The 17,397-nt window shown below is 43.3% G+C and overlaps 1 protein-coding gene across 8 annotated transcripts in view; it reads right to left on the reverse strand.

The window, feature by feature from the left end:
• Window positions 1-17,397, reverse strand: part of ADAMTS9 (ADAM metallopeptidase with thrombospondin type 1 motif 9) — a 175,486-nt gene that overhangs the window by 149,545 nt on the left and 8,544 nt on the right. For all 8 annotated transcript variants that reach the window (XM_003132298.6, XM_021070781.1, XM_021070780.1 and 5 more), the window contains exon 3: window positions 16,551-16,713. In XM_003132298.6, coding sequence (XP_003132346.4) covers window positions 16,551-16,713 — 163 coding nt within the window. The remainder of the gene's footprint in view (window positions 1-16,550; window positions 16,714-17,397) is intronic.

Here is a 17,397-nt window from a genome sequence, read left to right on the forward strand (position 1 = left end):
TTTAACAGCTGGGAAGTTAATTATTGCTCTCCATGTTCATAAGGTTTATCAAAATTTAACTGAATTTCCTTAAGGCACTGAGCCACCCGGTGACCTCGTGGTCTAGGCGGGCAGCGGAATTTGAGCACAGGACCCAAGAGCAAGTCCCCCTTCTGTTCTTCCAGGACTTGACAGTCAAAAGTGGACAGGAATTGCTAGTGGTTTCACACTTGGATTCTGGAGCCAGACCAGCCCTGGTTCACATTCCTGCCCCAGTGGCACTCTAGCAGCCCTTTTCTGTGCAATTTCCAATCTCAAAGCCTCAGTTATCTCATTTGTAAAATGAGGCTATGAACAGCACCTACCTTAAAGTGGAATTGTAAGGGTTAAAAGAGAGAACATATCAAACGCCCATGGCACGGAGCATGGTGCTCAGGAAAGGCGCATTCAATAATTCATGCAATAAGAATTATTAACTGTTATTGCTTTGCTAGCATGCCAAATATCTCCTCTTTATAAATGAGAATGTTGACGTCAGGGTTTCTCAAACAAAACAATTCTATTTTTGAAAGAAGCATCTAAAGGAATTGGGGAGAGGGGGTAGAGGAAGGAAAGTCATAAAGACCAGCCCCTGCTCAACTTCCAATCCAGGCAAGGGGCACACGGAGAGTGACGTGAGAAGACCTAGCCTGAGATGTAATTAGATGGAAAGAAATGCCACAGACACTTCCGCCTCGCAACTGGCTCCAATAGCTCATAACACACGGGAAACAAAAAGTGGCAGCTGACTGTAGCTCTTGGCCCTCTGTTCTAGCTACATCTAGGATTGGCCCTCTGAGAGTTACTCAATGCAGTCTTCAGAAAGGGACTCCACGGGACAGGAACAACAGCCTAGAGGGATCAGAGGAAGATGGGTAAACAAGCACAACGTGCAGGATTGGGGTGGGAAGAGATAAAACATAAAAATGAAAACAGCCATAAAACCAACGAATGTTCTAATAATAAAGAACAATGTGTTTCCAGAAACTGGGCAGGGAGGGAGCTAAGGGAAGGAATTGTTCTGTGTATATAAAGCTCTAAAGCGTATGAATGAAAATCACTAAGGTTTAATTCTTTTCAAAGGTCCTCAATTTGACAGCCTTAAAAACAACAGTGAATTCCTAGATACTCACAAGAGTCACGTCCCCAAACCCATTTCCCTGGACAAATGTGAGTTCTGCAGGGGAGACGTGTCGTGCCCAGCATCTAACAGTGCTCCATGCACAGGCTACAAAGGGACATGAGTACAAAGGACAGTGGCAGGAGAGATTTCCTTTCTGGCTGGTCAGAACCTTTACGGACAAAGTTTCCCCAAGATTGGTGTACAGAACATTTGGCCCTAGAAGATATTTCTCAAAGCAAATTAAGCAGGTTTGCAAAACACTTTACACAGCGTTCACATTTGGGATTCTCTCCACATACATGGCATTTTCAGAGCTCCGAGAAGTCTTGCAGGAAAGAAATCAGCCTACATTTTGTTGAGCCATGGAATTGGGAAACATATAGGATCCTGGCCAATGGATGAGTGGATTGAGCCATTCCTGGAAGAAGAACAGGATGAAGGGAGTGTGTGGACAGGCTTTTGTCTTGGGGAGGGGAGGAGATGCTGTTGGGAGAAAAGTTGAGAGGAATCTTGCAGTTCAAGGGGCTGTGATGGGTGATGGTTGATGTGTGGTGGGTTGTGAGAGGCATGTCTGTGGGTCATCTCACTACCTTCAGCACCTAGGGAGGTAAATGTGCTGACTCAGATGCACCAGCTGGACCCCCTGCTCCAAGGCTATGCCGCACCCTCCCTCATTCAACATCCTGTGGCTCTTCAACTCCATGTGCTATGATGCCTACTGTTATGGTAATCCTGGCTAATGTTCATGGAATCTTTTCCTCTGTGTCAGGCACTCTTCAAAGCACTTAGAGGGATTAACCTCCTGATCCCTCACAGCCACCAGATGTGGCTATTATCGCCATTTCATAAAAGAGGAGACTGAGGCACTCTTGAAATCACTTGAGAAAAATCTTAAAGCCTCTATTTGAAATAGTATAAAATGCTGAACATACTGGGCCTGTGATAAATTATGTGGTTTGCTGTTGATATTCCGCACAATACATCCTAGGGAAATGCTGGTTTTGACCCACTCCACCTCTGAGCGGAGAGGGGAGATTGGACCTTCTGCCCAACGGGTGGGGTCCCAGCTGCCCAGAGTCACCCTGCTTTCTGCTCTCTCTGTGGCCTGTTTTGTTTGTTTGTTTGTTTTTAAGGGCCACACTTGTGGCATATTTAAGTTCCCAGGCTATGAGTCAAATTGGAGCTGTAGCTGACGGCCTATACAACAGCCACAGAAATGAGGGATCTGAGCTGTGATCTACACCACAGCTCATAGCCAACACCAGATCCTTAACCCAGTGAATGAGGCCAGGGATTGAACCCACATCCTCATGGATACTAGTCAGGTTTGTTACCACTGAACCATGATGGGAACCCCCCTTTTTTTTTTCATTTTTAGCCACCTCTTGGCACATGGAACCCCTGGGCCAAGGATCAGATCCAAGACACAGTCGCAATCTAAGCCACAGCTGTGGCAATGCCAGATCATTAACCCACTGTGCCAGGCTGGGGATCCAACCCACATCCCAAAGCTTCCAAGATGCTGGCAATCCTGTTGCGCCATAGCGAGAGCTCTCTATGGCCTGCGTGGAGATTTTCTAGGCCAGTACTCTCCAGGAGGAATAAAATGTGAGCCCCCACTTGGAAGGTAAGAATTTCTGGCAGCCACTTTTTAAAGTCAAAAGAAACAAATGAAATTAATTTTAGTAATATGTCCTATTTAGCCTGATACATCCAAAGTACGATCATCATGCAGCACTAGTCCCATTTCAAGGGCTCAGGAGCCATGTGAGGCTGCTGGCTGTGGTCCAGGGTGGTGCTTTCAAGGCAGTGTTTGCAGAGGGAATATGGGAGCCAGAGGGACATGCTAGGTAAGAGTATGACAGTCAGAGAGACCTATGTTCAAATGCCAGCTTCTGTGCATTCAATCTGTGAGACCTCAGGCAGGTCACTGAAGCAGTGTGTGCCTCGGTTTCCTCATCTGTGAAACTGGGATAATAAGGGTTCTCCCCTTATAGGGTGGTAGGGAGGGTTGACTGATTTCATACACAGAAAGTGCTGAAACAGGGCCTGGTGCAGAGTGAGGGCTCTAGGGGAATTGGCTGTGGCAACTCATGATGAAGGAAGAGCCACCTTTTAAGGCTGTGGGAATAAAGGGGCTCCTGCTAGGTGACATTTCAGTGGAGCTCATGGGTGGCCCTGTGGTGTCCGTGGTGGGTCTAGATATCACCTCCATATCAGAGATTAAAGGGCACCTGGGGTTGGACCTCTTTGAAAAGGCTTCCAAGCAACTCCTAGGGAACACTTCTCCCAATTTCCTTTGACACACAAGCTTCCCAGTTTGCAGGCAACTGAGGATGAGTTTATACACCAGGGCCTGCAGAAGAAACCCTTCCTCATCCCAATGTCCACATCCTGGCCACTGTGGTAATGAATGGTCACAGGGACATGCTGTACTCAGATCACAGGTTGAATCCACCAGGGACCCTCCAACCACAGGCCATCTCCCTGCAGCACCCTGGCCCAGCTCAGATATTTAGTTGCAATATGCTGAGCTCCTGCTGTGACAAGTTAATCCGTTAAGTAAATTAAAAGCCTAGTATCTTTCTCTATAGCCTTGATAGGACTTCTGAAACGATCCCACTAGTTTATTCTTACTTATCCTATACTTAAAACAGACCCAGTGACACTCTCTAAACCTCATGTGAGTTGCACTCCTGAATATCCTCTTTCTAGACACCATCCACAGAGAGCTTTTCCTTGATTGACAGCCTGGAAGAAACACAGGACTGGGAAGGAAGAAGTCTGTGTTCAGGCTTCCTTGCCTGTTAAGTTGTAGCGCCAAGATTACGAATCCCTTCCGATTTCTAAGCCTTGATCCTCTTATCCACAAAGACAGGGACTAGAAGTTCTCTCAAGTTCCTTCTAGTATTAAAAGTTTATGAGTCTTTATTTCTGTAAGATGAAAGCGAAAAATGCTAAAAATTCAAGTCTTAAGTTGATGCAAAAGGGCAAAAGCCAGCAGTCTCCTCTCTTGGCCACTGTCGTTCTTAGAGAGGGCAGCAAAGAAATAACCTAACACAGGGGGATTCCATTGTGCCTCAGCAGTAATGAACCCAACTGGTATCCATGAGGATGCGGGTTTGATCCCTGGCCTTACTCAGTGGGTTACGGATCTGGCATTGCTGTGGCTGTGGTGTAGGCCGGCAGCTGCAGCTCCGATTTGACCCTTAGCCTGGGAACTTCCATGTGCCTCGGATGCAATCCTAAAAAATAAAATAAAATAAAATAAAATAAAATAAAATAAAATAAAATAAAAAAAAAACCAAACGCAAGGTGAGGGGCAGAGGAAGACAGAAAAGCTGTAGTGGAGAGAGATCATCAGAAAAGAAGTAGGGGAGTTCCCGTCGTGGCGCAGTGGTTAACGAATCCGACTAGGAACCATGAGGTTGCAGGTTCGCTCCCTGCCCTTGCTCAGTGGATGAAGGATCCGGCGTTGCCGTGAGCTGTGGTGTAGGTTGCAGATGCGGCTCGGATCCCGCGTTGCTGTGGCTCTAGTGTAGGCCGGTGGCTACAGCACCGATGAGACCCCTAGCCTGGGAACCTCCACATGCCGAGGGAGCAGCTCAAAGAAATAGCAAAAAGACAAAAAAAAAAAAAAAAAAAAAAAAAACAGAAAAGAAGTAGGCTATGGCTGATGTTAAATAATATCCAGGAAAGTGCCATATACGCATGTCCATTACTCACTGCAGGTTTATTTTGGACCTGAAAAAGTAGGTAAGAGTTTCTGAAAAGTATTTCCCTTCTCCAATTCGAGTAGTTACAGTAGAATAGCATCCAATTCGAGGATTGGGAAATGGGTTTAAAAAAAAAAAAAAAACAGTGCATAATCACAGTTAACTTTGGAACTATTCTATTGCCCACAAAGCGCAGAATAGGAACTCTGGGGAATAATGGAGTTTTATCTCCTATTCCTTTTCCCCCAGGAGCAATGGAACATGGCTGTACTCTTAGGAAGCCAGGGCTTCCTTTGTAATGATTCTCATCCATAAACCAAGAGGAACCCATTTCTATCATTAACTACCTGCAGTTGAAATTCCAAGTTGCATTTCTAGACATGAACTGGAAATAAAAACAACATCCCTTTCTGCTGGCAAAGACAATGGCTTTAAATAAACAGTCCTAAATAAACCTTTCCTGGTTCATTTCTCAGTTATCTGTGTCTTGGACAAACTCTATACTTTGCTCTCTATATGCTTTCGTACAGTGTCATCCTGTTACAGCATTAAATCCACCTGGCATGAAATGTTTGTAATAAAATAAACGTGTATGAAATAAGTAACGTGTATGAAATAAGTGTCTGAAAATGAAAAGAATGAAAAGACAAGACATGGTCTGGGAGAAAATATCGGCAAATTACCTCTCTAATAAAGGGCTTATAACAGAATATATTCTCTCAAACTTCAATAATATGAAAATAAATATTCCATTTTTTTTAATGGGCAAAAGATTTGAATAGACACTTCACCAAAGAAAATACATGGATGGCAAATAAGTGCATCATTAGTCATTAGGGAAATGCAAATTAAAACTCTGATGAGATACCACTACACACCTATTAGAATGGCTAATATTAAAAAACAAAACAAAACGAACAAAATACTGGCAATACTGAGTGCTGGCAAAGACTGAGGAGAACAAGAATTTTTTATACTCTGCTGCTGGGACTGCACAACGATACAGCCACTTTGAAAAGCAGGTGGGCAGCTTCTTACAAACTTAGGTGTTTACCATATAACCAGATATCTCCCTTCTAGGTATCTCTCCAACAGAAATGAAAAAGTATGTTCACCACCAAATCTGCATGCAAATGTTGATAGTGGTTTTATTCGTAATTGCCAAAAACTTTAATCCTCCCCTAGAGAAAAAGTGTGGTCTACACAAACAATGGAATACTATTCAGCAATACAAAAGGAAGAATTACTGATATGGGCAATGGTGTGGATGAACCTCAAATGTGCTATGCTTAATGATTATATTTATACAACATTCTGGAAAAAGCCAAGTTACAGAGACAGAGAATACAGGGCTGCTCCCATGCACAGCAGAAATCCTTCTCTATTTTGATTGTGATGATGATTACACAACTGCATGGTATTTACCAAAAGTTGCAGAATTTACCCTAGAAAAGACAGCTGATTCTGCATGTAAATCAAATCTTAGCAGAAAAATGTGGAAGAGCAGTTTCCATTGTGGCACAGTGGAAACAAATCCGACTAGGAACCATGAGGTTGCAGGTTTGATCCCTGGCCTTGCTCAGTGGGTTAAGGATCCGGCATTGCTGTGAGCTATGGTGTGGGTCACAGACGTGGCTCCAATCCTGGGTTGCTGTGGCTGTGGTACAGGCCGGCAGCTGTATCTCCAATTAGACCCCTAGCCTTTGCATCTGATGGCAGCCAGCTGCCCTCCACTGTCATTTCTCATATCCCTTCTTTAGAGGACGTGCACCTTACACTGTTTCAGGGAGTTACTGGGAAGATAACAAACTACCAAGTATCCGTCTGAGGGTTTTCCTCAGCTGGGAATGGGTTTTTGAAGAAAAATAAACAACCAAGATTTGATGTTAGGTGACCGGGAAGGGCCCTGTCTTGGGACTGAAGGTGTGGCAGGCCACCCTGGGGCTATCTCTGGATCCAGAAGCTTATCAAAAGGGCTCCTGGGAGGGGACAGGAAAACACACGTCCTACATCACGGAGACCTAATTTCACATCCAAGCCTAACTTGCCATTTTACATTCCCAAATGCAAACTGGCTTTTCTGGGCTTCAAAACACAGGTGAGTGAAATTCTTAGAATGGAAGATAAGGTTATCTCAGTAAACACTGTAAAGGGAGGATCTTTCTGTTGGTGGGTTTAAGAAGAAAAGGTCATCCAGAGTCAAAAAACTACCTACTATACTGCTTTTGTGCTCAATGAAATTATGAGTGGCTCATCCTGATCTTTGTTTCTGGTAGAGATTCTGGGTTGGGGGGCTGACTCTGCCCTTTCAAACTGTTGCCAATGCACCTTATCATAATAAAGATGAATCAAAGAGTAAAAGAAATGGAAAGGAAGGAAAGGGTCAGGAGGAGCAAAACTAAAACTAGAAGGAAAAATGGCAATTTTTATAGCCAGGGCAATGACAACAAAGTGAGAAGTTACTTTAGAGACCTAACAATAACTGCACTGAACCTTGTTTGGATCATCATCTAAACAAATAGTAAAAAGGCATTCTGGGGACAACATGGATATCATTTAGGTGATAGGGGGTAATTACTGTTGATTCCGATCGCCATGACAAATACTATTACAGGTAGATTTAAAAAAAATCCTGGTGTTCCCATCGTGGCTCAGTGGTTAACGAATCCGACTAGGAACCATGAGGTTGCAGGTGCAATCCCTGGCCTCGCTCAGTGGGTTAAGGATCCAGTGTTGCCGTGAGCTGTGGTGTAGGTTGCAGATGCAGCTCTGATTAGACCCCTAGCCTGGGACCTCCACATGCTGCGGGTGCACCCCTAAAAAGACAAAAAGACAAAAAAAAAAAAAAATCCTAGTTTTTTAAGAGAGGTATATTGGGTATTTAGAAAATTTCACGATACCTGGGTTTACTTTAAAATACCCCAACAAAAAGGAAAAATAAGCAAATGTGGAAAAAAAATCTTTTCATCATTAAATGAAGACAGTGCATGCTAGTGGTTCCTTTACTGTTGCCTCTGCTTTTAAGTGTGTTTGAAGATGTTTGTCATAAAATGTTTTTTTTAAAAAATGATGAATTTTTTTATACATTATATGAGAACAGCTCCCATATTAGAAGTTTCTTTCTTTTTTGGGGGGGGGTGTCTTTTTGCCATTTCCTGAGCTGCTCCCACGGCATATATGGAGGTTCCCAGACTAGGGGTCCAATCGGAGCTGTAGCCATCGGCCTACGCCAGAGCCACAGCAACTCGGGATCCGAGCTGCATCTGCAACTTACACTACAGCTCACAGCAACGCTGGATCCTTAACCCACTGAGCAAGGCCAGGGATCGAACCCACAACCTCATGGCTCCTAGTCGGACTTGTTAACCACTGAACCATGACAGGAACTCCAGAAGTTTCTTTTTTACTATCCTTCGCCGAGCTTTTGAAGTGTTGCACTATTAATACCAACATTTAAAAAAGAAAAAGAAAAAGGAATATTTTAATATTAATGCCACAAGAAAAAGTTGAAGAAATAAGCTTGAGAATTCAGTTATTTAAAAGAATGCTTTTTAGTAATTTATTAAGGATTTTAGAGGTTATAGCTTATAGTGACTACTTTTTAGACATAAAGTCCATTGAGGGATATAAAAAAAGGAAAAAAGCTATAAAGATGGATGAGGAACAAAAAGAGGTAAATGAAAAGAAATTAAACCCCAACAACACCAAAGGGCAAAAACCATCTTTAAAGATTCTAATTGTTCCCAGGTTTGGGGGCTAGCTGTTTCCCTTACACACTGCAGACAAGCTCATTCACGTCTCGGAGTTTAGTTTTCTCACGTACAAAATGGGACTAATTGGAATATCCTCCACCCAGGGCACTGTTCCAGGAGTAAATGGAAGAACTCATAATGTGCCTTCACACTGCCCTAGCATAGGGCTCTATCAGTGCTACCCGTTGTCATGGTCACAAGCTACGAGGTTGAGGGGGAAGGATCTGAGTAGAGAGAAAGGCTATGGGAAAATGGCCGCAGGTGGTCCTCTCAGCCAAATCATTAATCAGTCCACCACCACCAACCTGCTCAGGCCCAGGCCAGACTGCCAACTCAGCCAAAGCATCTATCACTGCCTGGACCCCTCAAGCTGTCCCAGAATTGTTGACTTGCAGTCCCCCTCAGAAGTCTGCTCCTTCAGTGCTGTCTCTCACTCCGTTTGGGCCCAACTTTCAGGGACGCTAATCTAATCAGCTAATCTATGCTAAACTATTAATGGGATCCAAGAGGTTAATGTGTAACAAGTCTATGCTCCAAGGGAGGCTTGCTGGAGACACAGGCCTTGGTGAGTCATCAGAGTCTTGGTGGGAATTCCAGGCACCAGGCAACTCTTCTCAAACCAGATCAAATTCTAGGAAGTCAGTTTAAAAAGCATGCCGGCAAAAAAATATAATTCATATGTGAATGCAATTGAATCAACGATGGGACAGGCCAAAAAATCCTTTCACTCGACCAGGACAAAAGGGTTATGGAAAACGGTACATTTAGGAGTTTTGTAACATTACAGAGTTTTTTATGTTTCTGTTTTCCCATCTGCAAAGCAGAGGTTAAGGTAAGGCAAGAAAGAGTGCCTGCCATGCAATGCGTACTCAACAAACCTTAGCCATTGTTAATATTACTTAGCGATAAATTGGATAGAAGTCAAAGGAGATGCTCTGAAAATTTCAGTGAAAGAGGATTTCCTAGATGGTGGCTTTCATTTGTGTTTTCAGTGCAGTTTGGGGCACAGGGTGGCACACTGGAATCAGATCTGGGTTCAAGTGTCAGGCCCACTTCCTACCAGCTGTGTGACTTTGGACAAATGGCTCAACCTCTCTTAGCTATGATTTTATCAACTATAAAATAAGGATAAAATTACCCACTATGTAGTATAGACGAATGAACTACATAGGATAATGTATGGAAAATATGTAGCATAGCGATTCAATAGCCCAACAAATGACAGTTTAATCATTGTCTTGTATTTTCCAGCTTTATGATTGCATCCAAAGGACCCAACCAAGAATTGATAGTGCAATCTAATGGGGGTGATGGGCAGAGTCCCCAGTGCCTAATAGAGACTAAGCCATGGTAATCCCATTAGAATCCCAATAGCTGATGAGTCCAACAGGCACAAGTCTACTTAGCTGGAAGGGGATGGAGCCTTGGGTTTAACCAGCTCTGGTGTCCCAAAGAAGTAGACATAAGGCAGGAATTTTATCTGCCCGGTTACTGAGATTATCTCCTTCCAAAGACAAAAACATGGGATCCTGGGTTGGCTATTGATCCCTGGGGACAAGAGCCATGGGACTATGAAATAACTACTTGCCATTACTACCATTTCTTTTTAGGACCACACTCGGCACATGCCACAGCCACAGCAATGCCAGATCCAAGCTGCATCTGCAATCTACAGCACACCTCACTGCAACACCGGATCCTTAACCCACTGAGCAAGGCCAGGGATCGAACCCACAACATAATGGTTCCTAGTTGGATTTGTTTCTCTGTGCCACAATGAGAACTCCTCACTGCATTTTTTATAATTAAATTATTATAAAATCATGGCCAAATATATATATAAATAAAAAGGTAATGATATATATGTTCCTACCAAAAGAAATATTTTGGTGTATGTTACTTCAAATTTTTTCTTTACATACACGTGCTCCCACATATACTTTGCCATCATTTAAAAAAATGAGATCATACCATACATACTCTTTCATCACTCGTGTGTTCACTTAACATATCTATTTCTGTGTTTGTTAACCTCAACCTATGCTGTCATTTTTAATGGCTGCCTAGGAATCCATCAAGTGCAGGCTTCATAAATTATTGACCTATCCTCCAACCAATGGCACTTAAGCTGTTTCCAGCCTTTTGCTGTGAGAAACAACACCAGGCTGAGCATTCTCACATAAACGCCTTTACACAATTGTCCAATTATTTCCTTAGAGGTGGTATTGATGGGTCAATGAGTGTACAATTCTTAAATGCCTTAAGAAAAAAAAGCTAAACAAAACAGCTAGCCTTGCAGAGATGGGAGGGCCAGAGAGGCATTTTAATAACAGAAAGACACCGCCTTTTAGACCCTGGCAAACAAAACAGCCTTCTGTTGCCCTCCCCCACCTCCCTGCCTTTCTCTCATTCACCAAGCAGGGAAACACTGATAAAAACAACTAAATCCTCTTGTACAAATTCCAGGGTCAAATAGCAAGTGTCTTCGAGACAGAACTACTTCTCGAAAAACTCTGGGGTGTCATCTGGAAATGCAAAATGAAGGACCATCAGGAAGTGGCTCATAAAAGCAACACACTCTCCTGAATGGCTCCTGGTGAGCCTGCCACATGGCCCCCCTAGTGTGTGGGGCGGGCAGGCAGGCAGCTTGGTCAGTGACCTGTTGAGCCTGAGGACCTGGTGTGTAGAGGGGACACAAGGGCATATCCTAGGAAAGAGAAGCCACCCCATTCCCCACTCTAAATCTTGAGGAACCTACAAATAGGATGAAAATCACAAATCAGCAGAAACACTCAAGTGGGCCCACATGCATACACAGAGACACAACCAATGATGGCAAGATGGAGATGCAGCCACTGGCCAAGAGAAAGCAGCAAGAAAGAACATTTCAAAATGCTGCATTGGGTATAGAGAAACATGCAGCCATAAGGGGCTCTCAGCCCTGCCACTCACTGGCAGGGAGACCTAGGGCAAGTCCCATAAGCCTTTAATGACCAGGTGACCAAGAAGCTCTCAGCTTAATCCCAGGAACCTGATTAACTTTGGGGTTTGGTATTTTGAGGTTTTCTTTCCCAGGTTACGGTGTTTTCATTTCTCTTTTTATGATTTCTTAAAAATCTACCATTCAGATTGTCTACCATCTGCTGAAAACTGTCCTGGGAGCTTTCATTATTTCATACTCATGTAATCCTGACTACCCCTTTGGAAGGTCCATGTTATTCTTCATGCTCTCAATGTGCTCAAGGTCACACAACTAGCTGGAAGAAAGATGGTTCCTGGTTTTATCCTCCTGGCACAGAGGCATTACTGAATAAACACTTCATAGCTGAATGAATAAATGCACACATGAATAAATAAATTGTGCTGTAGACTCCTTTCTAAACCCATGAAGTTTTTACCACCTAAGACTCCTTCTGCACATGTCTTTTTAATACAAGTTATCTCAGCATTTTTTTTTTTGAAAATCTGCATACATCAAGAATCAGAAACGAGCAAGACTATTTCATCTGTAGGCAGGAATATGACAGCCATGATGCCCTGCCCTGGGAAAACTCATCAACCAGCAACTAAAGGGTTACACTGAGCTCAGCAGGGGGCTGCCAGGGGCCTGTTCCCAGGCCTGGGTGATCTTAAATTCTGATGGTTTCTTGCTAAATATATAGAGTATCACTCCTGGAAATAAGTAACTTAACATCCCAGGCCTATCGTTTGCTCAGCTGTGCAGAATTTGCATGTTGACCTAGAGCTAGTTTCCTCTAGCTCCAATATTCTATCACCCTATGAGAAGAGAAGACAGAAAGCAATGATAGAAAAATTCAAGTCCAGGGCAAAGTGAGCATTGGCTATGGATAGTGGTTATTGCCCTAAATCCAACATTAGCAGGAACCCTCACATTTTTTTTTAAACTTCTGAATCACTTGGCATATTTAATAAACCCACTGATTCTTTTTTTTTTTTTTTTTTTTGTCTTTTGTCTTTTGTCTTTTTGTTGTTGTTGCTATTTCTTGGGCCGCTCCCGCGGCATATGGAGGTTCCCAGGCTAGGGGTTGAATCGGAGCTGTAGCCACCGACCTAGGCCAGAGCCACAGCAACGCAGGATCCGAGCCGCGTCTGCAACCTACACCACAGCTCATGGCAACGCCGGATCCTTAACCCACTGAGCAAGGGCAGGGACCGAACCCGCAACCTCATGGTTCCTAGTTGGATTCGTTAACCACTGCGCCACGACGGGAACTCCTAAACCCACTGATTCTTGCTCCATCTCACCTCCCTGGCAAGAGGGGTTTGTTTGCTTGTTTGTTTAAAGAATTGACATGAGGTTCCCAGGGTACATCTAAAGTTTACCCTTGGTTGCCAATCATAGTTCTTGTGGGGGGACTCCCTAAAGCTGACTTATTTTTGCAGGGGGGGGACAGTTTCCTCTCTGGACAGAGGGACTTCTGTCACTCTTTACCAACTTTCACTCCCTGTACAAAGGCTACCTGATCTGGGAGGTTTCCATGACCTACTGGTCCATCTCTCTAATGGCTGCTGGTGAACTGTGCCAAATCCCAAAGGTCTTTCCCATTGTTCTGAGCCTCCTACATCTGAATTCAAAGAAAGGGTGTAAAAGCAGCTGGAAGAGAAACCAGAGTGGTAGACTCCAGCACCAACCTTTGAAAGAGCCAATCACATCTGCTGGGCTCTGGATTCATCACACAGGGCAGAGGAAGGGCCCGTCATATTGGTCACTGGCAAAGCAAAATCAGGAGGGAGACTAAAAGCTGGCACTGGTGATTTGGAAGGAGGCAATCAAAGGTCCCGATACCAAGAATGACTAGAACCCAAATAAGCTATTTTGAAAAATTGGGACATCTTCTATTGTTCTCAAACCTCATGTTTTCAGATTCCCTTTTTTTGTGTGTTTTTAACTGACCTTGACAATGATTTGCACTTTAGTCCAGAAAATCAAATGTCCACTGACTCTGATAATTGATTAAAAAAAATGGACCATGAGAAACTTTTGAATGATAGTATTAAGTAAGACTTCCCTCTATCTTTCCTCTCCCCCTCCTCTCTTTCTCTCTCTCATCCAATGCACACACCCATACACATCACAAATGTGTTGTGGAATACCACAGGAAAGCATGAGTTGTCATTACGGATTAGCTATGAGGTTATGGGCAGGTTGCTTCTTCTCTAAAAGCCTCAGCACCTTTACTAGGCACATTGGAGGGTAAAAACTGGGTCCATCTCACAGGGTTGTGGTAAGGATTAAGTGAACTGGTGCATGCAAAGTGCTCTGTCCAATGCCAGTAAAGAACAGGACTCTAATAAACGGTATTTTCTTGTTTGTTTCTCTTTCTAGGGCTGCACCTGCCACATATGGAAGTCCCTGGGCCACGGATCAAATCTGAGCTGCAGCTGCAGGCCTATGCCACAGCTGCAGCAACATCAGATCCAAGCCACATCTTCAACCTATGCCACAGGTTGTGGCAATGACAGATCCTTAACCCACCGAGCAAGGCCAGGGATCACACCTGCATCCTTGCAGATGCTATGTCGTGTTCTTAACCCACTGAGCCACAATGGGAACTCTGTAAATGGTAATTTAAAAAAAAAAAATGTTGGTATGCTGCCACTTGAGGGCTGAAGAATGTCACAAAGTGCCATTTTTCAATAAGTTGATCAAGGAAAATACTGAGTATCTTTTGGACATATGCTAAGAAATAGAAGTGGAGTAATCCCGTATTTCCCATCACATGATATATGTATGTTTTATACCCATGTTTAAATACGCAGCTGCTATTTCAGATTTGGAAAGTCCAAAAGTAAAGGTCAACATTCTTACTAGCAAAGTCAAAAAGATGTTGATAAAAGAATTTGCCATTGACCTTTCGAGCAGACAGCAGCCTTGGCATCATACAAGACGCAGGGACTATTGTTTCTGAGTACTCTCTTCCCTCAGCCCTCCAATTCCACCCCTGGGCTCTGTAGAGAGTCTGACAGAATATTTCAGTTATGTACCATGTAGCCCTGAAGGTTAAGAACACGAGACTGGAAGGGATAAATTTGAAAGATGTACAACACCTATGACTTGCCTATTCCACATTCTAAGCAATGAATGTCATTTTTTTTTTTTTTTTTTTTCTTTTTAGGGCCATACTTGCCGCATAAGGAGTTTCCCAGGCCAGGGGTCAAATCGGAGCTGCAGCTGCTGGCCTTTGCCACAGCCACAGCAACACAGTATCTGAATCGTGTCTGCAAACTATACCACAGCTCAGGGCAACTCCAGATCCTTAAACCACTGGGCGAGGCCAAGGATTGAACCTGCATCCTCGTGGTTACTAGTCAGGTTCAGTACTGGTGAGCCACACTGGGAACTCCAATGTCATCTTTTATTAGAGGATTCACTTTAAAAATAATAATTCCTTTTCTGTGGAAAGGTTCATTTGTGCCTTTGGAATGGATTAGCAATGAGATCCTGCTGTGTGGCAATGGGAACTACATCCAGTCACCTATGATGGAGCATGATAATATGAGGAAAAGGAATGTATACATGAGTCACCATGCTGTAAAATAGAAAAAAATAATAATGTACTGGGGAAATAAAAAAAATAAAAAAAAATTTTTTAAATAATAATAATTCCAAGAGAGACCAGGATATCACATTCCATCACAGTGGAAGAACCTGTTATAGATACAAGATGAAACAATTCATCATTTTAGGAAAATACCACTTAGTTGTGAATTTTCACCTTATTTGGAGACGTCAGAAAGACCCTGAGAAGTTATCTAACTAGGGGAGGCAATGAAGCAACTTTTAAAAATAAAGAGGGAGAGGGACAAATTTTTTTTTCCTTTTTATGGCCATACCTGCAGCATACGGAAGTTCCCTGGTCAGGGGTCGAATCAGAGCTGTAACTGAGGCCTATGCCACAGTAACAGCAACACCAAATCCAAGCCGCACATGTAACCTACAATGGATTACAGCAGTACCAGATCCTTAATCCACTGAGGCCAGGGATCGAACCCACATCCTCACAGAGACAACATCAGGTCCTCAACCCACTGAGCCACAATGGGAACTCCAGGATAAAGTTTTAGAAACAGCAAGTTCAAGAGTTTAAAAAGTAGTATTTTAACAAACATCCTAAAACACAAGACAAAATAGAGGTATGATTTCTAATGATATGCCATCATCAGAGAGAAAGTTACTAGGCTTCAAGGACACTTAAAGTCTGCTTCAAGATTGCAGCCTGAGAAGCACAGACAAGCACAAGCATCCCAAGGTGCCCTAGGACACACCCCTGACAATGGTCAAGCCTGTCAGCACCAAGCCTCAAAGAATTTGGCTGGAATGGAAGGAATTCTAGTGGTGGGCATATCTACATTTGATTGAAAACTGGCAGTGCAACCCAGAGCTCCATTCTTATACTTCCTGAAGCCACAGAACATTAGCTAAACTGACGTTGACTGAAAAAAAAATTCCAGTAAGCACACTAAAGTTTTTGTGAGTTCCACTGGTAAGAATTTCCCATAACCCTACATGGTAAAAAAGAAAAGAAAAGAAAAAACCAAATGAATAGAAAACACTAACCAAGAAAACAGAAGCAACTGCTGATTGAAGATCTGGCTACCTTAGCCTCAAAGCATTATTAAAGCCTAATCCTTAAAATTAGCAACTTCAGCAAAAGAAGTCAACTCTACCCAGGGTGGGTTTGGAGTCCCTGGTATTTGAGTTTGAATCCTGCATTTGTCACTTATCAACCATGCAAACTTGGACAAGTTATTAAACCTCTTTTTAGTTTATCTGTATAATGGGGACATATCTGTCTTGAAGACTAAATAAAAGGGAGTGCAAATGGACACACTTTGTAGCCTGTGAAAGAGCTACAAAAGAGCACTGCAATTAACCCAGTTCATGCAGCCAGGATCTCTGATCAAGCAAGAAGCAAATACCTGGGGTGTCACATGCATGCCTTCCTGTTAAGGGCTCTCTGCGTGGGGTGCTGCGCCTATAGATAATGTGGGGTTTGTTTTGCTCCTCTTCATCTTCTTGTTCATCGATGGACAGTAGTGGTTCAATAAAATAATCCCCATCATGGGACCGGAATGTGCCCAGCTGCAAATAGAGAAGAGAGGTTGATGTAATATAACTCAGCCACCGGGAGGAAAAGAACAATGGAACGTTGCCAATGGAGTGGCTCCATCTTGCCCAATCCCTTTCCCATGAGGGCTGCTTAAGCTGGAAATCCTGCCCACATATTTGGAGAAGCAGTTTGGGGTTTTTTTGTTTGTTTGTTTTTGCTCTCTGCCATACCAAGACATTACCCTTGATTTCACTCTATGTTATTGCATCTGCCATCCAAATTTGTATCTAAAAAATATTTCTGGAGTTCCCGTCATGGCACAGTGGAAAGGAATCCAACTAGGAACCATAAGGTTGCGGGTTTGATCCCTGGCCTCCCTCAGTGGGTTAAGGATCCAGTGTTGCCATGAGCTGTGGTGCAGGTTGCAGACGCAGCTTGGATCTGGCATTGACATGGCTGTGGCATAGGCTGGCAGCAACAGCTCCGATTAGACTCCTAGCCTGGGAACCTCCACATGCTGTGGGTGTGGCCCTAAAAATACAAAAGACAAAATAAATAAATAAAATACTTTTTTGGTGCTCAAGTTCTCATTTCACTCCTGCGGGCTGATGAAAGAGAGTTTCTGTATGTTAAGACAGCCTGGAAACTTAGGGACAAGTGTGAGATCCAAAGGGAAAAGCTTACTCATGAAAGCCTTATCACTACTTCAAAATCAG

Source organism: Sus scrofa, chromosome 13, assembly GCF_000003025.6.
Source record: "Sus scrofa isolate TJ Tabasco breed Duroc chromosome 13, Sscrofa11.1, whole genome shotgun sequence".
NCBI classification, from domain to species: Eukaryota; Metazoa; Chordata; class Mammalia; order Artiodactyla; family Suidae; genus Sus; species Sus scrofa.